The sequence below is a fragment of the Carettochelys insculpta genome, chromosome 4 (genome assembly GCF_033958435.1).
Source record: "Carettochelys insculpta isolate YL-2023 chromosome 4, ASM3395843v1, whole genome shotgun sequence".
In the NCBI taxonomy this organism is placed as follows: Eukaryota; Metazoa; Chordata; order Testudines; family Carettochelyidae; genus Carettochelys; species Carettochelys insculpta.
In genome coordinates this window covers 49867052-49889989 of record NC_134140.1, presented here as the reverse complement: position 1 = coordinate 49889989, position 22938 = coordinate 49867052, and the positions used below count along the sequence as shown (strand labels likewise).

The 22938-nt window shown below is 41.4% G+C and overlaps 1 protein-coding gene across 6 annotated transcripts in view; it reads left to right on the top strand.

Moving 5' to 3' along the window:
* The window catches only part of LNX1 (ligand of numb-protein X 1), an 84872-nt gene that overhangs the window by 26597 nt on the left and 35337 nt on the right, over window positions 1–22938 (top strand). For 4 of the 6 annotated variants that reach the window (XM_074992765.1, XM_074992769.1, XM_074992767.1 and 1 more), the window contains exons 2-5: window positions 7145–7386; window positions 8926–9081; window positions 16312–16470; window positions 21411–21613. In XM_074992765.1, coding sequence (XP_074848866.1) covers window positions 7145–7386; window positions 8926–9081; window positions 16312–16470; window positions 21411–21613 — 760 coding nt within the window. The remainder of the gene's footprint in view (window positions 1–7144; window positions 7387–8925; window positions 9082–16311; window positions 16471–21410; window positions 21614–22938) is intronic. The other 2 variants (XM_074992766.1, XM_074992768.1) reach the window with 1 other exon arrangement.

Genomic DNA, 22938 nt, shown 5'->3' with positions numbered 1-22938 from the left:
TCAGGTAAACCAGTTTAAAGTCTGAATATTTCAGCGGCTGAGTGACCTCAAATCTTTTTAATCATCAAGAGGAGATAAAGGCTTTCTGCACCCCCAAAAGTTTGAGCCCCAAGTACCATATTTTTCTGTCTTATTCTGTCAGCCCACCTACATGCATGTCTGACATTCATCCCATTAGTATCTGAGCGTCTTCTAAAAGTAAAAAGTAGTATCAAATCTCTCTCAGACTCTCCATCTTCCTTACTTATGGCTTGAATAAATTGAATGGGAGTGTGTTTAATATTGTTAACTTCAGCTTAAAGCTGTTAATTCATAGAATCATAGAACCATAGAATGCTAGGACTGGAAGGGACCTTGAGAGGCCATCAAGTCGAGCCCCCTGCCCCAATGGCAGGACCAAGTACTGTCTAAACCATCCCTGATAGACATCTATCTAACTAACTACGTGACATTGGTTGTACAGCCTAAAGTCCCACGCAGTGTTGTGATGCTTTGCATCCGTGTGTTCACTTCCTACATGTGACTGCAATGATGTTGGTATAAATATGCCTTCTGGGGTACTATTTGAAAATGGATAGTGTACTGTTTATCAACATCATTGGAAAAGGCACCTGTTAATATTATGTATGAAGTTGTAACATCTGTTGAAGGATGTTACTAGAATGTGGTTAATACCAAACAGCCTAGCCTAGGTAAAGGATGATCAATAGTTCTGTCCTAGTCAAAGGACTGTGGGTTCACTCTCTGCAAAAATTTACAGAAAAAGTAGCTCCTAGGTTTTGGTGTTACAGGATCATCCTGATTATCTACTTTTATCCAATGATTTTCCTGCAATGAGTAAAATACACATCTAGTATTCTTCATGCACGTGATCGTTAGTGCTAGTCGCTGGTTAGAGCTCTCCATTCAGTGTTCTCTTCCACTGGGCAATAGAATGTGTGGGTTGTGCTTGCTTACTGCTGTTTATTATTAGCTGCCCCCTGAGTACCTGCTCAGCACTACTTTGCTGAAACAAACTGTTGCCTGCACCAACACAACAGGGGTTGCTGTAGCTCCAGGAAGAGGTGGATTGTTGGAGCTGAGCAGAAAATGCTGCCGATCCATTGATGCTGGTCTCAAGCAAATTTCTTAATCTCTTGCTTTATTCAGCATTTTAGTTACCCAACCTATATTTATCAAAGTCAGATGTGGATTAGGGAAAGCAAACAAACCCCAAACGTGACCTAAATTAGAAAGGACTCTGGCCATCTAAATACGTGTTATAAACAAACACCGTTCTTTGTGCAGGTCGCTGATAACATTTGAGATTATTTAAAAGTGAAAGAACTGTGACATGAACTTGTCAATGTTTATGCTCTTCATTTTTACTCTTTGCCAACAGAAATCTGTGAAGTCAGCATCACCTTCAGACTCTCCCTGCTGCAGTGTTGGGGTTTGAGACCTTATAAAGGAAATATTTGGTTTTAAAAATACTATTTTCATTGGAATATTCAAAAGTGGCAACATTTTATTGGTCTCAAGGTTATTGGTCAAAGTTCATTTGTCAAACTTTTTTTTTTATTTTAAACAAATGTGGGACCAAATTTGAGCTGCTGCTTTCCTTTGAAACTCATGGTTCTGGTAACTAGGCCAGGTCTACCCTTTAAGGTTACATTGGTATAACAAGACCACCCAGCGGTGCGAAAGTCCCCAAGCCTGAGCAACACATCCCTGGTGGAGCTAGGTCATAGGAGGGCTTCTCCCTTTGACAGAGCTACAGCCTTTCATGGAGGTGGATTAGCTACCCTTATGTGGAGTAGGAGCATCTTTACTGAAGTGCTATAGCTGTGCCACTGCAGCGTTTTAAGGGTAGAACTGCCCTGATTAGATGTCCCCATCTTCTCTCGAGCAGTATGGGAGAGGGAGTAAGGAGCTTCTACCATCATCCCACCTTGTTGAAGCATGGGGACTGCAATGCTCCCTCACTCCTGGGGACACCTCACTAAAGGAAGTGTTTGCAGAAAGACTCCATAAGGATGATTTAGTTTGACTTCCAGCAAAACACAGGCCAGAGCCGTGTTCTCCACACACCAAGGCACAGGCACTGCCTTCTAGGTTTCCTCATAGGTGCTCAGCCCCCAGTTCAAGGCACCTCATCCCTGCTCTAACTGTTCCCAGCCCCAGGGCCCTGCCTTCACTCTGCCTCTTCCCTTCTGAAGGACCTGCCCCCAGCTTGTGGCTCTCTGGCTCTGTGGCTCTCGGGAGACAGAGAACAGCTGTGATTGGTGGGTGCTGAGTACTCACTATTTTTTTCCATGGGTGCTCTGGCCCTGGAGCACTCACAGAGTCAATCCCTATCTACACAGCACTAGCCAACAGAGCAGCAAGTGGAGAGAATGATCTGTCATGAAAGAGAAGTTGCAGACTGTGGGATTGTGCTTCTTCCTGCATGGCCAGAGAGAGGTGGGGGCACATCTTCACATCTTCTAGCTTCCCTGGGATGGTGTGGCTATAGGCTGTAGCTAACAGGCACAATCTAGATCTATGATAGCACTTCAGTGCAGGGGAAATCCTAACTCCTTGGCTTCTGAAGTTTCATTATAAAAGAGGCTGCAAGTATCCAAGGTCAGTTTTTGAAATTCTTGTGTGCATCTTCTAACACTTATTTAACAGCATTGATTGGACTGTGCACATTTTCATAAAAGGATGATTTGTATTGTCTCCTTTGTGTTGCCTTCACAACGTTTCTAACCCGCTGTGGCAAAGAACACAAATCTGCAACTCATGTTGGCTCTCAGTCAGTGTTGCGGTCACTTTGTGACTTGCCCACGCTAATTGGTATTCTTCTTTCCTTTCCAGCCCACTTCTTCATCCATAAATCAGGGTGCTTCAGATTGGTCACAACTAGAGAGAAAATTAGTACTGGCATACTGTATAGCTATTTCATGTCTCCTTTTCTGCTTGCAGAGCCAAAGACAGCCATCTGGAAAGAAAAGAAAGCTGAAACCATACAAATATGATTCCACTTATGCAGTTGCCTCCATTCATGGCTAGGGAAACATATTTGCTTAGTTCTGCTTTCTGTTCTCTCATCAGTGTCACTCTCAGTGAAACGGATATTTGAAAGTAAAGATACGCCACTGTGAGATTTTATTGAAAATTTGAGTTTTTCCTTCTTTTAGGGATAGTATGTTAATCTGAAATGAGATTGCTGGCGGATTTATGCCTGCCACAGTTATTTAGGGTGCAGATTTGGCATTCACACTTACAGCCATTCTTGTCTTTTAACTTCTTCTGGGAGATTAGAAGAAGATGTCTTTCACCTTAGAACACAGTGTCAGTCAGCCACATCTTAAACCTTGCTATCCATCTGTATGTTAGAATAAATTGTTCTCTAAAACAAACCAGTTGGCTGCACTCTGCTGTCTGTCTGTAACAGAATAAACATCATTGATTTGGAGTGCCCAGGGAATGTGAGAGCGAGCTTAAGAGAAAGTAAGTACTTTGAGCACTAGATCCACCAATCGGTGGATCTCTGTAGTCACCTTCTCCAGTGGGGCTTTCTGCATGTGTAAGGGTCTGCCCATACAGATCCATTTGCAGGACTGGGGCGTAAGCACATAATTAAGTGAATATTGATCACATGGTAAAAATACTCAGATTTCTAGTTTTGGGTTAGTCTGGTCTGCCTGGTTGCTAAGTCGTGTTGCTCCCTGCTATGAGTCCCTTACATTGTTAACTACCTGACATTGGTTGTACAGCCTAAAGTCCCACGCAGTTTTGTGACGCTTTGTACCCGTGTGTTTACTTCCTACATGTGACTGCAATAATGTTGATATAAATATGCGTTCTGGGGTATTATTTGAAAATGGATAGTGTACTGTTTATCAGCATCATTGGAAAAGGCACCTGTTAATATTATGTATGAAGTTGTAACGTCTGTTGTAGGATGTGACTAGAATATGGTTAATACCAAACAGCCTAGCCTAGGTAAAGGATGGTCAATAGATCTGCCCTAGACAAAGGACTGTGGGTTCACCTCAATTTATATACTAACAATAAATAAAATCATTGAGCTAAATTGGCTACTTTTACCCTGAGCCTGAACTCGAGAGGTAGAAAAGTAACATAGCTCACCCCAGAGAGACACAGGAGACTGAATCCTCAAGAAGCCATTCTGACTTGTAAGACAAAGACCATCCTTTGGGGATATAAGGAACAGAGAGCAACTCTATCATAATCCTTCACCTTAGGAGACAAATAAAACAAGTGATGTGGTCTCGCGATGGATCCTGGCCGGTAAAAACTGAAAAGAAGACTCGAGTGGTGGTGAAAGAAACTCTCTTGAACCAAGACTGTATCTTGATAATTGTTTAATTATTAGGTGCTTGTAACCATGTCTACCTTTATCTCTTTTTTTACTTATTATCACTTACCAGTGTCCATTTTGTTAACAAGCTTGTTTTATTTATACTATAAACCAGCTCAGGGCTGTATTTGACTGGAAGGGTGTGTTATCCCAGTTAAGCAGTAGTGCACTGACTCTTTAAAAGAGTAGTGAATTTAATATATTTGGTGAATAGGGGCTGTGAATTGTAGAGAGACATCTCTGAGACTCTCATGGGCTGGAGTCCACTGAGTGTTTCCTGCTAAGCCAGGCTGGGGGCAAAGAGAAGTTAGAGGAGTTGGCTGATGAGGCGGACAGAGGGTGGAAGCAGGGATCTGATGAATAGTCCACTTTCCAACAAAACTCACTCTTGAAAATTCTTTACTAGGCCTCTGTCCCAGAGGAGAGTTTCCCTCTCCTGTTTGAGACAGAGCTCGAAAACTGGCTGCTGCTTCAGGTGTCATTAGCCTAATTCTGAAATGTACACATGGTAGTTAAATGCTAAGTCATTGGATGTTGTTTCTTTCCCTAGTTGGATGACTTATGTCACTAGCTAGCAACAAATGAAGTTCTAACATTACAGCCAATACGCAGCTTGCTTGAGATGTATTTTTGGTGAATAGTCAAGCTTCAAGACTTGCTTCTCCAGCATGTTTATATTAGGACAGCTTAACCCCTTGACTGTTCACAGCAAGCAAACACTAAGGGGTCACAAATACAGTCAAAGGAAAATTGCTTGTCAATTTGAATAACTATTCCCCAAAACTGTCATAATTTATCACTAAGCTCTCATAAATATTTAAAGACGAGTAAGCTGAGGCAGCTTTCTGCCCAAGAGTGAGCTGATTTCAGAACCAGTATCATGCCCAGTAGGATAAAACCTGATTTGGTATTCTAGAAGCTATTTTTCTTTCTCCTACTCTTACAAACATCACTGTTCTAATTACCAGTAAGCTGAATTAAAACAGGGTTATGAAATGTTCTGTGACTTGTCGGACTCCCATCTACAATTCTCCTGCATCCCCAGAAATATCTCCGTAAGTCATTTTTGTCATGAGCCTCTGTTCTGTGTTACAGTTTCTCTAATGCATATCCTGCCAGCATCATGTGCTGTATGTATTATGCATTCCCCTATGTAAGTGCCACATATTACAAAAGGGTTTGTGTTCCTGATGGCTTCTGCAGCTATTTCTGTGATTTCATCCTACAGGGCATTTATATGAAAGTCATCAGTTAACCTTATCCATGAGGAAGATATAACAGTAACAACGTAGGTCAAGCTCATTAGGCAATGATTAAAAGGCAGAATTCATTACAATGAACATGTCTGTGATGGCTGGAATAGTGGGGTAGGAATGACACTGGAGAAAAATGACAGGCGCTGTTCTCTGGAAACCCCACAGTTTTGTGGTTATTATGAGACTCTGATTAAATATGGAATCACTAGAAGCACAGAACCTTCTTTCTTCAGGCAGTCCCAGGACTTTTGAAAGCAACTAAGTGTGTGGTCCTGGTTCTGTCTTATAGGATCAATTGCTTGCGGACAATAGGCTCAGAAAATAATTCATTTAAAATTAGAAGAACTTGTGTTTTTTATCTCCTGCAATGCCACATGATGCTATATCTTTAGCTAGCCTAGGTTTTTTAAAGAATGAATGTGTCTGTTAACTAGAAGTGGGCTGACTTGCATAGAGGATTCAGAGGTTTTATTTGTGAGAACAGGTGATATCCAAGCTTGGATCCAGTATCTAATACCAGACAACTGTATCTATTGAACACCGATGGTTAGCCTCTCCTGGGTCCTCCACTCACCACTGCTAAACTCTGGGAGGGACTCTCAGGCCTTTGTCTCTCCTGAGTGTTTATGGTGATGGTGAGTGGTCACTCCATATTGTCTGTTAGGTCTTGGCTAGACAGGGAGGAAAGGGGCATTTTACAATTGATTTAGCCCAAGGGAGATCACTTAGCTCAGCTGAGAACACCACATATAAACACCACTGCAGACACAGTTTAAAAGAGTTTAATTTTTCAATCTAAAGGAGTGAAACTGTGTCCCTGTTAGCAGGAAGTGGAGTTTTCAGTCAAGCTAAGCAAGCTGGGTCTGGATCTGGCATTCCATTGCTGAAGATTTCCAAATTCAGGGTTATTCATATCTGAATCGTGGCTCATCAGTGCTGTTAGCCCAGATTTGTAGTAGGTGCTGTGAAGCAAGACGTTTAAAAAACAGGGCTGGGGGCAGAGGAAGAAATGTCTTTTGTGGACAGAGTGACAGCTCCGCTGACAGAGACTATTTGTCATGGTGAGGAACTCACAAAGGTACTGTGTATGTGGCTTTTCCTTTCACAAACATAAACTGACACAAACAAGCTTTCAAGCCTCACACTGGTTTCTTTCATTAATTGCAGACAAAGGACAGATTATAGATTCCGGTCTTTGATTTGATCAATCACCTGCTAAGCCTATCTCTCCTGTTTATTCCAAGTAGAACTATCGCTACACACTGCCTGAATCTTTCTAATTGCCTCCTGAGGCAGATTTCTCAGATAAAATAATAATTTAGCTAATTATTCAGTGTCGTCTGTTCTGTGAAACCTTGATGGGGCTGGCCTTTTCCCACAGTGCTTGATGTCTGGATTTCATAGGTCAAGAAAAGATTTAATTGCAATGGTTTAATTGTGATGGTACTGTCAATCATTTGTTAGTGTCAGACACTCATAAACAGGTCATGCTTTAAATGTAACTTTTATTAACGTATCCTTTTCCTTCGCTTTGCTTTAGATGTAAAGGAGCATCCCATTATGGCCTTACCAAGGAACGAAAGAGACGTTCACAAGATGACTCTCCGGATTGTAGTCCTGCTTTAACCGTAGCGGCTCTTAGCCCAGAGCTTTCCTCAGCTGCAGCAATAGCCTTAATGACAGATGAGCCAGGCCTAGTTAATCCAGCCTTCAACCCTGCCTCAGAAGACAGCCAGTCAGGGAGCAGTTCTGGAGATTCCAGCAGAAGCAACCGAAGCAGAAGTAAGAACTAACTAGGGTGATCTCTGAAGCTAGGAGCCTCTTTCTGAAATGCACTTTTATGAAAGCTTTAGAAATGCCAGAAAGAAGAGAAACCTGTCTGTCTGTTTTCTGTCATAGCCATTTTCAATGTATCTTGTCAAAACGTGCTGCCAATAAAGCAATATATTCATTCAGCAATGTCTTGAAATGAACCAATGTTCTGTGGGTACAACATTTTCCCAGGAAAATGAACCCATGACCTTGGGGGAGTATTTCCCAGCATTCCAAGATGATGCAGCTGAAAGGAACTGGCATTGCAAAAACGAACCACAGTCATCAACTAGCCACACCAATAAATCTTTTCCTATTTCTTCCTCTCCTACCCTGCCAAGCCCTAGTGAGTGTAACATATTGGAAAAATGCAGCATGGCCAGCAGTAGCCATCAAGAAGTGAAAAGAAGAGTACAGTACAAATAGAAGTCTTATTCTGTGGGATATAGGAGATAACAGGGGTTTACTGTGAGAGGATGGATGCAAGACTAGAAAGGAAAGCTTTAAAATGAATCAATATAGGAATCCAAGACCGAAGCTTTGGTCCTGAGAGTCTGTGGTGGGAGGGCAGACAGAATCAAAGACCTTCATCATAGACGTGAACCCTGCTGTTCTGGGTGAGCTGTGAGCTTTTAAACCAGATTTGGGTGAGTTTTGCACAGCTAGATGGTATCGCACCCAGCATGTGTATCATAGTGAAAGATAGGCTGTGTCTGCACAACATTCGTCTTGTGAGAAAGGAATGCAAATGAGGGAAACCTTTGCATGTAAAAGGATTCTGTCAAAGAAGCGGGTTTTCTCTGACAGAACCCCGTCTACATGGCTGTTTGGGTTTTTTTGTTTTATCAAAATCTCTCCTGACAATGCAATTGCGCTAGATTATACAAATGAAGCATGAGATTTGTAAAGAAGCGCTTCATTTGCAATGTTGGGTTCTCTCATTTGCATTCCTCTCTCACAAGAGGAATGCCGTGTAGACATGGCCATACAGAATAATAAGTGTCACGCATTACCTATCACCCTGTAGCAATCAGAAGAATCTGTATATAAATTATACATTTATACAATCTTGCCAAGTCCCTTTGGCTCTTTTTTCCTCTCCTCCTTCCTGTCATCATTTTTTCTCAGTTTTAAAAACCTTTCTGCAAAAGTTCTTTTAGAAACTGAGATCTCTTTTGGTTTCTGACCCCCTAATAATTGTTCCTGAGCAGGGGGATGAGATGCCCTAAGGCTAGGCATTCTGGACCTTTCTCATTTTAACCATTAAAACACTTGGCAATAGTGGGGTAGGCCGTGGGGTTGGAGAGGCCACCCTACTGGCTTTGCAGCAATGCCATGTGCTGCTGCCCTAGCGAGGAGGGAAGGGTGACACCACAGCAGCCCTGGTGTCACTGTGGCTACCAACCTCTGCCTCCCCCCATGCATACCTGCATTATGGAAGTAACAGAGTTCTGTAGGTTCTAGAACTCAAAGCTGCTGTGGTCTACTAAATTTCTCTGTCTGTTTCAGGTCGTCCCTTTGAGCGTTCCACCATAAGAAGCAGGTCTTTTAAAAAAATCCATCGAGCTTTCAGTGTTCTTCGAAGGACAAAAAGTGGCAGCTCTGTGTCCAGCCAAGCTCACCGAGAAAGGGAGTGTGTTCAAAATTGTTTTGCCACAGTGGAAGGTAACACTTGAATCAGCTTGTGTCTTTTTCTATACACTATGACCGGGTGGGAACCCCATTCACACAATAATTTAATACACAGAGCTTACATTACTTCTATTGGGCTATGTCTAGATTACAGTGATTTGTCAATGGACGTTTTTGTCAGAAGATACCTTCTGACAAAACTTCTGTTGACAGATTGTGGCCAAACTGCCAAGCAGATTACAAGAGAGATCCACTCTGTCAACAGAGTGTGGCTAGACTGACCAGATGCTCTCTTGACAAAACAGCAAACCAGAAGTACAGCAGATGGGGCTGCCCGGTGTCCCAGAAGCCCTGTCTGTCAGTAGAGGACCCCTGAAATGTCTAGACCAGCTTTCTGCCTCATGGGGAGCAGGAGAAGACTGTCAACAAAAGTGCTTCATTCTGTCAATTTACTGTCTACAGAATGCCTTGGGAATCTCCATGGTCCCTGGGCTTTGTCGACAAAATGCCAGGTTTCTCAACAAAACCCTCTCGTGTAGACACAGCCCTATTTGTGTATTGTGAGACTGTAGTGCCAAGTCAATGACTGCTTTTTGGTTTTAAAATACTTCATTGTTTTATTTTTTTTAAAAATGTACCAGCCACTCAAGGAGAGGGAGACCACAGAGATATGTGGAATCTGATTGAAGATATTCTGGCAGCAGAACACCTGCTACAGAGACCCTCATGGGCTCGCGTTTAAAACATGGGTTGAAATTAAGGACACCTACATTTTGTTGTTAGCTCTGCCCTGATTCATTCTCTGTTCTTGGTCAAGCCACTTACGAAGTGTGTGTCTCAGTAACACACACACCCCCCTCGCCCCCAACCACACCCATAATACTGTATAATACCTACTATACACCTCAGGGGTTGTGAGGATTCATTAATGTTTTTAAGCATTTGGAAGTCTACAGGTGGAAGGTATTGTACAAATCATCATCAGTGTTCTGGCACCTGTGTTTGATATTTGGTGGTTGATGTGTGCAAACGTGGCCAGACAGAGGACACTGCAGGAGCATTGTGCACTGTCATAGGGAACTGGAGACAGGCTACTATGTGGTATCTGTAAGGGGTGGAAAATTATACTTAGCACTTGATAGGCTCACAGCACTACATAAACATTAACTTAAGTGCTCTGTACCATATGCCAACGCTGCAGCCATGAACCTGGAGGGGGAAGTAACAGTATCTTTGGAGTGGTGATTAAATAAATCAGCCTCATCATTTCTCTGCTCTTAACTTTAGCAATGAGAATAGGGCATTGAATCTCTTATCCCCTAATCAGATATCCATCTGCATGTTGCTTAGGTTAATGTTTTTGGAAGGCAGAAGTTCTAGTTCTCCATTGCATTGCAGTCATTAATGTGTATACAGTTTAGTGAATATAGCAAGTGTAAAAGGCTGCCAAGTCAAAACAGTAGCATTTTGCATCCCCTTCACACAGGAACAAATGACTACACAAGGTGGGCAACAGTGGAGAGAGAAGCCAACATCACTGTTTGTTCCATGTTGAAAGCTCCATTTCTATATTTTCTGGCATTTTTCAGTACTGAGAGACATATTTATAAAGTGACTTAAAAGTTGGATTCAAATAACAACCAGGTGACTCCAAATGCATAAACCTTTCTCTAAGGTAGCTATTGTTCTGATATTTGACCTAAGGGCATCATTGATAACTTGGCTGAACCAAATAGCTTCACTGATATTTAAAGTAAAAGATTGCAAGCAAACTTTAAAAAGCCCAGATTTACAAAACTCTTCATGTGCTATTGCATGTGAGAAGCCACGAGCGTATTTGGCTATTCAATTTGAATGAGCAGTTATGATCATAGCAATCACAGTAATTATGCATTCAAATGTCAAATCATATACCTAAAAGGCTATTTGCATGGACGTTACTGCTATTGTGTGAAGTCAACTCCAGAAAAGGTATGCGGTTGTGTGGTGACAGTTCTGGGAATCTATATTTAAATTCCCTATTAAGTCAAGCATGTGAACAAACAACTTTCAAGAATTCAAATATGCCCTTAATATGAATCTATTATTTTGACACTTGATTATTCATTGCAAGAGGTGCTTTCTGTAGTATAACCTCAGAGATTCTTGCTGGAGGAGCAAACTCAATACAGCTCTTCCAGAAACCATAGTAATCATCTTGATGGGGAGCAGAACACTCCAATGCTGTGTGGGTGTAGGGGGGATCCTTCAGTTCTGTTCCATAGTCTACAGTCCGACTCTTGTTAATTATGTTGTCACTGGGTCACGCGCTGAAGATAGCTGACATCTACTAGCCAAACAGGTCACTGCTCTGCAGGCTGAATTTCAGCTTGCTGCACATTCATCCTACTTTGTTGTGTCTCTTAGCCCTTTTGAAGAGATTTTAGCTCTTGGATAGTGTGGTGCTGTGTTGGATAAGATGTGCGTCTCTTCGTGGTCCATTGGCCTCCAGGCAATGCCTTGTATCTTGCAGGCTCATCCTGACTGGTTGATGTTAGGATGTACTGAATCCTGGCAGGATTGAAGATATGGCTGGTTTTACCAACATTATATTTTGTACCTCATGCTTTCCTAGAGGTCAGCAGTCATTTGGATGGGTTAGCTGCTACTGTTATTTTAAATCTTTTTTTTTTTGCTGTAGTTGCCAGCTCCACTTCAGTTTATTTCTAGATATATGCCCTGTGCCACTCCATGTTCCGTCCAAATGGGATTCAAAAGCCAGATATTCCCTTGTGCGAAGCAGTTTTCAGTGCAGGAGAGAGTGGGACTCTGGTCTCAGCACAGTTTGGAGGCTACTGTAATTCCTGACAGCTTATCCTGGCTCCCAAGGCACCACATGTCTGCTGTGAATTGGTGTAGTAGAGCTGTCTGCTGCCGTGCCCTATCCCCTTTCCTTCCTGCCTCTGGGATGCCCTCTGTTTCCTTCCACACACCGGCTCTGCTAGGGAGGCTGGGAGCTTTGGCACAGGCACCAGAGCTAGCTCTACTGGTGTTATACTGTCCCGTACACCTTCCTTGTTGGTGGGATTTTCATCCAACCAGCTGTGGCCAAATTACCCATTTTTCCCCCAGTGCAACTGCATTGACATCAGCAGAGAGGTGTCTGGTGCATGCCAGCATGATGACAGAATTAGGTCCAAAGCGTTCGTGGTTTTTACACTGGTACCCTCTGAGCAGCGGAAATCAGGTTGCCATAATATTTTTGATAATGCCTTATTACTAATTAAAGGTGAATCTCTATGTAAGGAGCTGCCATCCCTTTGACAAAAATCCAGGTGAGCTGGTGATGTTAGTGTCTGTTGTGACTGGTCTGCTGGTATGTCAGAATTCCCTCCCATTGCCTTGGTTAGGGGTCTCTGACTGTTTTGTGTTTGTATCCGAGGCACAAAAAGAAAGAAGATGTTTTCACTTCACTTCCTACACTTGCAAAGCCTGAACAGAATTTAAACGGACCCCATTGGCATAGTCCATATCACTGATATAGGCTCCCTTCTGTGAGTCTGATATCGTCACTGTGCCACAGCTCTGATAATGTGACTGCAGTAGGCTAGCTGCTGTGTGCCTAAAGTGGTGATTTGTACTTCTCTTCGTCGTTATTTTCGGTAACCTGGAAAGGTCCACAGTGAAACAGCCTTGACTCTGTTTAGCCTGAGATCTTTCTGGTATGCCAGTGGCAGAACAACATAAGGGCAGTTGTCCCTGGGCCCCTAACCCCAGGCGCCACAACTCCTTCGTTGAAACAATTCCCTTTAATGGAACAAAAGAAATGTGTCATGTCATTCTTAGTTTAAAATTGACTTAAGTGTAATTTTAATATGCATCATGAGTAATATTAAGCATGATTAGATTTTAAAGCATAAATAATGTTACATTAATATTTTAATATATTTCGGGGGGTGGGGCTTTGTGCTCCATGGCTCCGCCTGGTCTTAATCCGCCCCGAGTACTGTCCTCAGAGAGTTCTTTCACTGTCAAGGGACTCCGATGCATTTGATAAATATTAAACAATGCTAATTGTCTCTCTGATCTGATCATATTGTAGTGTCCTAGGGGGTCTCTTAGCAATATAATGATTAACTATACATGGAGCTAGTAGTGCCCCCTACAATTAAGATGGTTTCTCACTTTCCATTGTAAGACCTTGCTTTCAATCCCTGATAATCTTTTCAAACCCCTCCACCATGTATGTTAATTTTTTTCAGAATTGCTCTCTGCCTCAGTCTGGTTTTTTTCTGAAAGTTTCAATAAAAGCTATTTATTGTGCAAGATGAAGGGAATGCTAAAGGATAAACCCAAAAGCATGCAGACTGAGAAGTAAAGTGGATTTTTAGAAATCCAGGTATTTTTAAGAATGTAAGGTATTTTCTGGCAATATGGGCATGGAACTTTGTGTTTAGGGTTTGGCATTCAGGTTGACAGTGTTTAAATAAGAATGGTCTAACTTGTAGCATGTAGGCTTTGAAGAAAAATAATCCCTGTTTCATCCCTGAAATGTTGAAAGGCTAACAATAAATGGCTTTTCATTCTGAGAAGTGAAACAAGGTGTTGGGGTTTTGAAGAAGGCTCTCCAACTGTATTGCATTTTAGATGTAATTTCTCATGACTAGGTCTGTCGCTGTGAGTTGCATCATCAGTTGGCTTAAATGATCAAGTACCTCCGAGCAACTCAGTAACAACTATGGTACTCCACTTATGTCAGTAGACACCTAGTTTCATGTCACCCTGGTTATGTTCACTTCTGTCCACCAGAGACAGATATACTCCTCGCTGAAACCAGTCTCCAGTCTTAATTTGAAGCCACCTAGGCTAAAGCTAAGTGTGGGAACAGGCTTTGGTGTGTTCTCCTGTAACAAGTGCCCCTGCTAATGGTTTTCAGTAATGTTCATTAGTTATTTTAGGAAACTGTGTCATAGTAAAATAAGTGGAAGTTGTGATTGCTGACTTATGTTACCTGCTATTTGAGATGGAATGTGCCTCACAATGCATCATTTTTCTAACTGTTGTATTATAATTATTTTATTAGCTTCTAGCATCTGGGGCTCAAACTGTGTTAAGTGCTGTGCAAACATAGAGCAAATGCATGCATAGAGCAGATGTATCTTAGAGTAAGAGTACGTGGTCTGACTGTTCTCCCTTTAGAAGTCTCATGAGGCTGTCCCGTTAGGGCAAAAAAAAAAAAAAAAACCTGAAGAGGAGTTGCAGTGTTCTATAAAAAGCATCAGAGTAAAAGGAAGGTGAGTGCCTAGTGAGCAGTCAACCAAAAAGGTGCAACCTTGACAATCTCAGGAGGCAAAGTCAAGAGTACCTCATTGGAAACAACTAAAATTCAGACAACATAAAGATAAAGAATAAACTGATACATTTAATTAATTGTCAAATTAGCTAAAGCATTTTTAAATAGGCTTCACCTTAACAAAAATCTTTTACAATATATGATTATCTGATTTTGTTTTCCTCATTTCCGTATGTCTCATGCAGCCTGGGAGCTTCCCTGGGACTGTAGAGTTGCAGGTAGTACCCTGCAGTGAGAGCGACTGCTTATCCTTTCCATCGCAGCTGACGAGAGCAGGCAGGGTGGTGCAGACACTACTAGGATGTCCACCTTCTTGTATTCTATAGAGTTCCTTTATAGGGGCTCAATACAAGTGAGTTGCTGGCAAGGCAGCCTGTGGGCAGGCTGGGATACAAGTGCTATAGGGGTAGCGGCTCCTGTGCTTACAAACTAGAATCTCCTTTCAGCTTCAAGCCTGTGATCCTTGTCGTATAAAGAAAGGAAAAAGGGTTATGGGGATAAAAGAACACCAAAAAAATCAAGTTTATTCTAGGTATGGCCCAAGCCCAGATGTGGAGTCTCCTTCACTTTTGGCAACTTGCAAATTTCTATCCACCGCAGCAGACTGGAATTTCTGGTTTTGCTACTTTCAGTGGCAGCCAAAATCTCACAAAACAGCTGGTGGAGATTGCGTGAAGTTGGATCTTAAGCACTACAATCCCAGGCTGAGGCACAAGGCATAAATACCTAGAAAAGAAGAAATCCTGCAGGGTTTCCATCATTTCTGTTGCAGCCTGCCTGTGTAAGGCCAAAATAGACCATAAAAGGGAAATGTGATTACGGACTATGTAAAACAAGTGTAATTTTAATGAGGTAGTATAAGATTTTAAACAATCACATAATCATTCCTATCAAATTTTCTCTGAGATGATTGGTGTACCAGTGGAGGGAACCACAGAAGCAATAAGATGTTTAAAAAGTTGAAATCCCCAAAGTATAGACAATTTCACTGGAGAATTTAGATAGATCATCTTTCCAAAGTAACTGAAAATCATTAGGAAAGTCACATATTAAAGTGGGTTGCAAAGGACAATATTCCAGGCCTTCATAATTCTAATGTAATACAGAAACCAAACGAGATCAAACTTGTTTGTCAGATTTATTGATCTGTGTATTTGAAATTGATTATAAAATGAATTAATATTCCTTAAATTCTGGATATTGGGTTAATGGAAGTGATAGCCTGCAGAGCCCTATTTAGGTGAGTAGTCTTTAGTCATGGAAATACACTCTCTGGCTTCAGTGAGTCAGTCATGTCAGTTGGCCTTACCAACATGAATATAGATTTGCAGCATGGAGTGCAACTTGTGTTAATAATTCTGTCTCATCAGGATGGGCTAAAACCTAATAGCAGACATTAACACCACTCATCACGTCTGATGTCAGAAGCTAAGGAACAGGATATTTCACGAGCAGACTTATCAGTAGGTACACATGTAACCACTCTGGGTGGACTCAAATCTGAGACCTCCAGAGCTCAATGCAAGAGCCTCTACAGATTGAGCTAGAAGTCCCTGTTAAGGCTGTAGAGAAGACTCATTCTTGTTCTAAGTGGTTTATTTGCCAATGCAAGGGACAGTGAACCACACCCAGCAGGTGTGTGCGTTACATGTAATAAGCCTATGAGTTGTTAAATTTGAGCTTTGCTCTTATACTTACATTAAGTAACATAAATCTGAGTGATCTGATGTCTCATAAAAATTCTGTAGCTAAAATGCTAACGAACACTTGGTCTTACATGTTTTCAAGTAAACAGAGATGGCCATTCTCTCCTGTGTTATTTAAAACTGTAAAGTCACTAATACTACATGTTGATATCAAAGGAGTATTCCTTGAGGAACAAATACATTGGCTATTTCTGAATGCAGATGACCTTTTGTTGTTATTGATAGATTCAGAGTGCTCTATACCACTCCTGCTAAGAAATGTACAAGAGTACGGAGAAATTTCTGCAAGCAGCATCACCCAAAACGAGACAGAAAGTTTACTTCTTTCTAGATTCTGCTGTTCAACGACATGTAAAGATTGGAAGTATAAACGGGAAAATAAAGGTATGAAGTATTTAGTGGTTTTCCGGCTCTGGAAAACCTGATGAAAGAGGAAGGGTTAACTAATAAAGAATACAGTGAAGATTGGGCACGCAGAATAAGACTCTCATCCTACCATTACCTGTATCTAGTGTGTGACTTGCACCTTTGCGGAGCCCTGTTGAGGTCAAGGTGGCTCTGTTCAGGCACAGGCATCCACTCATAGGCTATCATTTGCTGGAACTGGGGCCTAATGCTTTTGAGTGAAGTAAAAATATTAGTAAATTAAAAGCCCATTCAGTTATTTTTTGTGTATATTACTGCTTAAAATAGGTAAAGAATATTTTAATTTACCATTTTTATAATTCATACAGACATTGAAGTGAGTAACAGATTTGTTCTGCTTAAAAAAGGACCTGTAAGTACCTACTTTATCAAAACAGCAGCTAGTTTTTAATCTGGTAGGCTGTGGTCACACTTGGCCAAAACTTCAAAATGGCCATGCTAATGGCCATTTCGAAGATTACTAATGAGGTGCTGAATTGAATATTCAGTGCCTCATTAGCATTAGGACGCTTCTGGCCGCAGCACTTCAAAAGCCCTGCTTTTGAACACGCGTGGCTCAGCACAGCTACGCGGGGGTCCTTTTTGGAAGGACCCTGCACATATCAAAATCCCCTTATTCCTCTCAGCTGAGGGGAATAAAGTGATTTCAAAATGTGCGGGGTCCTTTAGAAAAGGACCCATGTGTAGCCGCACTGAGCAGCACACGTTCAAAAGCGGTGCTTTCGAAGTGCTGCGGCCGAAAGAATCCTAATGCTAATGAGGCACTGAATATTCAGTTCAGTGCCTCATTAGTAATCTTTGAAATGGCCTTTAGCATGTCCACTTCAAAGTTTTGGCCAAGTGTGGCCAGAGCCGTACAGTTTAGACAACTATACAGCTGAAACCCCTAGCTCAAAGTAGAAATGGATATTGTGAATGTAGACCATAGATTAGAACCTTAAAGAAGCCAGCAGAAATAAAAATTAGTCCAATCATTTCACCTGCTTGACCATTGTGGGCAGTGTTGTATACTTTTTATAAAAAACACTCTAGATCTTTTAGGATGTTCTTTAAAGACATCAGAGCTGCATCTACTCTGCCCCTCACTTTTGGAAGGGGCATGCAAATATAGCCAATCAGAAATGAAAATGAGACACAGATTTAACTATCTCATGCCTCATTTGCATACTCTCGTGTGATCTGGATTCTGGAAGAGCCATTTCCGGAAGCTAAAGCAGCGGTGTGGACAGGGTTCCTTTGAAAGGAAACATCACTTTTGAAAGAACCCTTCTTCCTAATTTTTTTCAGGAGGAAGGGTACTTTCAAAAGGGGGCTTTCCTTTCAAAGGAGCCCTGTCCACATGGCTGCTTTGGCTTCTTGAAATGGCTCTTCCAGAAGCCACATCACACAGGAATATACAAATGAGGTGTGAGATATTTAAATCCATTTCTCCTTTGCATTCCCAATTGGCCATATTTGCATGTCCCTTCTGGAAGGGAAGGACTGTGTAGACATAGTTCAGAAGCACACAATTGAGTGTAAGGGAAAAACCCACATAATCATTGTCTTGCAAGAGAAAATTCTTGGAGAGATTTCTTTATGGATTACACATTGGATTAAAATAAAAGTAAATTAGATATAAGTTCATTGCGGTCTATCAACCGCTAAGGGCAGGTCTACACTAGGGGGCAAAGTCAAACTGAGTTATACCACTCCAGCTACATGAATTGTGTATCTGGAGTTGACGTCATTTAGTTTGACTTACCACAGCATCCCCATTCCCGTCAACTTCCCTTACTCCTTGTGACTCCCCAGGAGTACTGGGGTTGATGGGAGCATGTGCAGTATTCGATTTAGTGCATCCCTACTAGACCCCATATTGACCTCCAGGAGACTGATCTCCAGAGCGTTGATCTTTGGGTAAGTGCAGATGAGCACTTAAGTTTGTAAAGTTTGTAGTGAAGGATGAGAATATGCCACTGCAAGACTTAATAGGCTCAAAATAGGTTTCAAACTAGTTAAAAGCATCATCTATACATGGACCAAAGAACCAAAACTATATAACATAACAAATGTTCCTGATCCACCATAGTATCATCCATTTTTATGCCAGTGCAACTCAGCAGAAATCCATAGCAAGATTGATGTAAACTTGGCATAGTGTGCTGGGCCCACAGATCACGAGGCCAGATCACTAGAAATGGCTCTGAGAATAAGATGTAGAGTGAGAGTCTGATAAAATCAAATGGTACAGTTTATTAGATGTGACAAGTCACCATGGAATGTGAAATTCAACACGTTTTCTGATCAGTTGCATTGGTAACACTACAAAAATTCCATTGGCACCTACGTGATGAGGGCTTGAAAAATGCCTAGGACCAATAGACAAGATGGTTTACAGTGGTGTTTAGATATAATGAGAAATATTGGGGTTACGGTTCTCATTTATACAACAACCCCTTTACACTTCCTATCAATTGTACACCCTCTTATCCAAAATGAGAATCAAGCAAAAACGTGTGGGTCTTTTATAAAAATATTTGGGGCCAAATTCAGTGGTGATTTAAAGTGATTGAATAACTGAGAAACTGGGCAAAACCTGATTCGAAAATGGGTGTACATGGCAAAGTAACATGACTTCCATCTGTCTGGAATTTATTGAGTGCAAAAGTGGAAAGCAGAAACAACTAAAAGGAATTTGTAAGATAAACTGGTGCTCAGATACAGCAGTTGTGAGGCTGTAATAAACTAGCTCAGTAATAAACTCTATCTACTGCAGTGTTTCTCAACCAGGAGTGCATGTATCCCATACAAGGAGGTCTTCCAGGGGGTATATCAACTCATCAAGATATTTGCCTAGTTGTACAACAGGCTACGTAAAATACACTAGTAAAGTCAGTACAATCTAAAAGTTCATTCAGACAATGACTTGTTTCTACTGCTTCATATGTCGCATGTTGAAATGTAAGTACAATAGTTCTATTCCAACTCATTTATTCAATAATAAGATGGTAGAAAGTCAGCAAGTTTGCAGTAGTAGTACTCTGTGATTTTTTTTACATGTTTTGTAAGTAAATAGTTTTTAAGTGAGGTGTAACTCGGTGGTAGGCAAAACAAATCTGACTCCGGAAAAGGGTACAGTAATCTGGAAAGATTGAATGGCACTTTTTTTCAAGACCTCAGATAACCTTAGGACCATGTTCCCCAACCAGTGGTACTCATACTCTTAGGGATACATGACAAAAGTCTTGGGGTACTTATAATTTTTTTAAAAAAAACAGGGTACTTTATTTAAAAAAAAGTTGAGAAACACTACTGTATGTAAACAGTACATACATGTTTACAGACATACATACATATATGAGCTACTGTATGTAAACAGCAAAGACCAACTCTGTGCTACTGGTAGGTGGTTTTTACAGACATGAAAGAGGAGAGTTTCCTGTCCTGAAGAGTTAATAGTGAAAAGATTGGTACCTGGTGCAACACAATGCTACTTGTCTGTTTCAGCTTCTCTCTCTCTCTCTCTCCGTTCACTGTTTAATAAACTTAGACTCGGAAATACTGTGCTCTTTGATACGGTTCTACTGTAACTCTAGTTAAGTGCTGGCTGTTTAATGAAAACTTATGCTCTTTGATTTTAAAAATAGGTAATTACAGTTCTTTGAAAAGAATGATGGTCCAGGAATAACCCACAGGTAGAAAACTAATGTGAGCTTGCTGTTATGATCAAAAGATCCCTTGTACCAAGAATTGAAAATGCCTTCTTGCATGGGTGAGGGCTTTATCTCTGTAATAGATGGTTTGGGATAGAGGACTACATTAAGAATACTAAGGCATGTGTAAAATAATATGCTGATTTTATTTGGATTTAGAGCATGAATTAATCTGGACCAAAAGTTTTAATACTCCTAAAAGGGAAGAAAATTACAGTAACATGCAGTATAGACAATTACTGTGCCTGCTATAGTAAATTATAGTTAAGAGGGATAATAAACCTACACTCAAATTTTCTTGTACAGCAACGCTCCAGACAATGCAGCTGAGGAAACACCATGGTTCTGTGCCACTGAGAGAGAGAGAGGGAGATTATTCAGTGAGGTGAAAAATATTCCAGCATGGAGGGGAAATAAGGTCATTGTTCCCTTCAAGTAAATGTCCTGTCACTAAAATCCAAGCTAGTTTTTCTCTGTATAGTATAGTGCTGCCACAGCAAGGTAGTAGTATATGCCAGACCTTAAGACTGCTTGATAGCTGGTGCTGGTGAGCTTCACTGTCCCCTGTAGTAGCACCTAGACCACGTACAGAGAAAAAGAATGAGTCTTCTCTACAGCCTTAACTGAGAGCCTGCTGGCTTTTAGTTCAGACTGTAGTGGCTCATGCATTAAGCTCCAAAGGGGCCCAGGGTCAAGTCCGCCTGTCGGCAGTTACCGATACACTGGCACACAAGTTCTGGGCTAGAAGGTCATTCTGCTTCCTTGCAGGCTGTTGGCTTATCTGGTAGTTAGTTGCATGTGTCCCTCTCATATAGTTATTGGGCCAGTAAAGAACTTCCTCAGGAGGAAGAGCATTGTATCTCGTTAGTTCTCCTAAGATATTGTTCCCTTAAATACATTTCTCCTGCCTGGATCACTTGGAAGGTCCCAGCTGTGTTCTATGGAACTGTATTTATGAGCAGGGAAGTCACAGGCTGTCAAGGTGTTGGCTTGCAGAGAACAGATTGCAGAAAACATTAAACCTTGAATTTACTAATTAAAAACAACCCCTGGGGAAAAAAAACCCAGGTCCTCCTCTTAAAGATAAACCATATCGGCTACTAAAACTGGTTGGATCTGCTGCGGAGACCTGAAGTTATGTTGTGGGTTTTTTTTAAATAAAGCAAAATTATCGTATCGGATATTTTTGTATGTGTATTTCAGACTTCCCCAGATTATATCACCTGATTCCAGATGGAGAAATTACAAGTATCAAGATCAGTCGTACTAACCCCAAAGAAAGCCTTGGCATTAGGATTGTGGGAGGAAGCGAGACGCCTTTGGGTCACATCATTATACAACATATCTATCGAGAAGGGGTGATAGCCAAAGATGGAAGATTACTGCCAGGAGACATGATACTAAAGGTACAGTACTTGGAAAAGCCAGGGACAGGGTTAACATCTTAACAAAGAACAAGTCACTGTAAATAAGTAGTGCATTAGGGATATGGGACAGGGAGGTGAGACTTACCTATTTGTATATATGGAAGCATAATGCATGACAAGATGTGTGATAAATTGCAGGGCCTGGTGCTTAACATGGGGCCTTCTGTCAAAACACGGATTTAAGTGCTGTCTTGACCAGACATACTTTCTCAAACTGGAGCCTCAGTGAATAAGGATGGGTGAACTGCATTGAACAAACAAGAACTGATCCTGACCTTTCTTCAAAACTTCAAGCAAACTCTTTTTTGAAGATTACTGATTGGTTCGCTCATTTTCCCTGGAGTTTCAGGCCCCTCTGCTTTCTGGCCACAGGTGGAAGTACCAAAATGCAGTAAGAGAAAGTACTGCTGTGCCATTTCTGGTCCAGCTACGATCAGGAAGTACAGCTCAGCATATTCTATTGACATTTTGCATCCACTTCTAGATAGAAGTCTAATTTACCATTACTCTGTTGCTTTTTAATGATTGACACTAGTACAAAGGGTACAAAATGCACTATTCAGGCTTGACATTGTTTTACATGCTCTTTGCACGGAAGACTACACGAGCTGCAAGGCTATGAGAATGAGGGCCGAGATATTCCTATGAGCATCTGATTAACAGAATGACACTTAGCCAAATAAAAGCTGCAAACCTTCAAGTTGACCCATCGTTGGTTGAACCACCCAACTAAACTACCAGTAGGGAGGGAAGGGTTAAGAATGTTTGTGTATTAGAATAAAGAAATGTTAATTTTTACATCTTTAACTCAGTTTCAGGGCGTTCTAAAGATAGTTCTGATATGAGGACTTCTGGGTTTGTGTTTTTTAAAGGCAGTGTTGTTAATACATTAAGAGCTAAATTCTCTGCTGATGAAACTTGAGTGGCATTCCACCAGCAGAGAACATGGCCCTGAACCACCTACAGATGCAGTCCAGTGGACAGTTAGTACTACCCTTCATTTTCCATCAATGCTGAGAGACTCTCAGCACCTGGCAGGATGGGTCCCTGATTCTGTAGGTGCTGCTTGGTAAACACTGGCCAGTCAGTGTCTGCGGCTGAAATCTGTAAGAAAGCTAAAATAACTAGGCAACATTAGCTGTCAGTTGCTACTTCCACTCCTGTTTCCACAGAAATGGACGACTGGTGGCCACAATAAGGCCACCTACTTTAAAATAATCTGGTGTTTGTATATGTCAACTGTGGCTTTAAAACAAAGACTGCAAATGCCGCGCCTCCCATTGTGCTAGTGAGCTCAGAGGCCT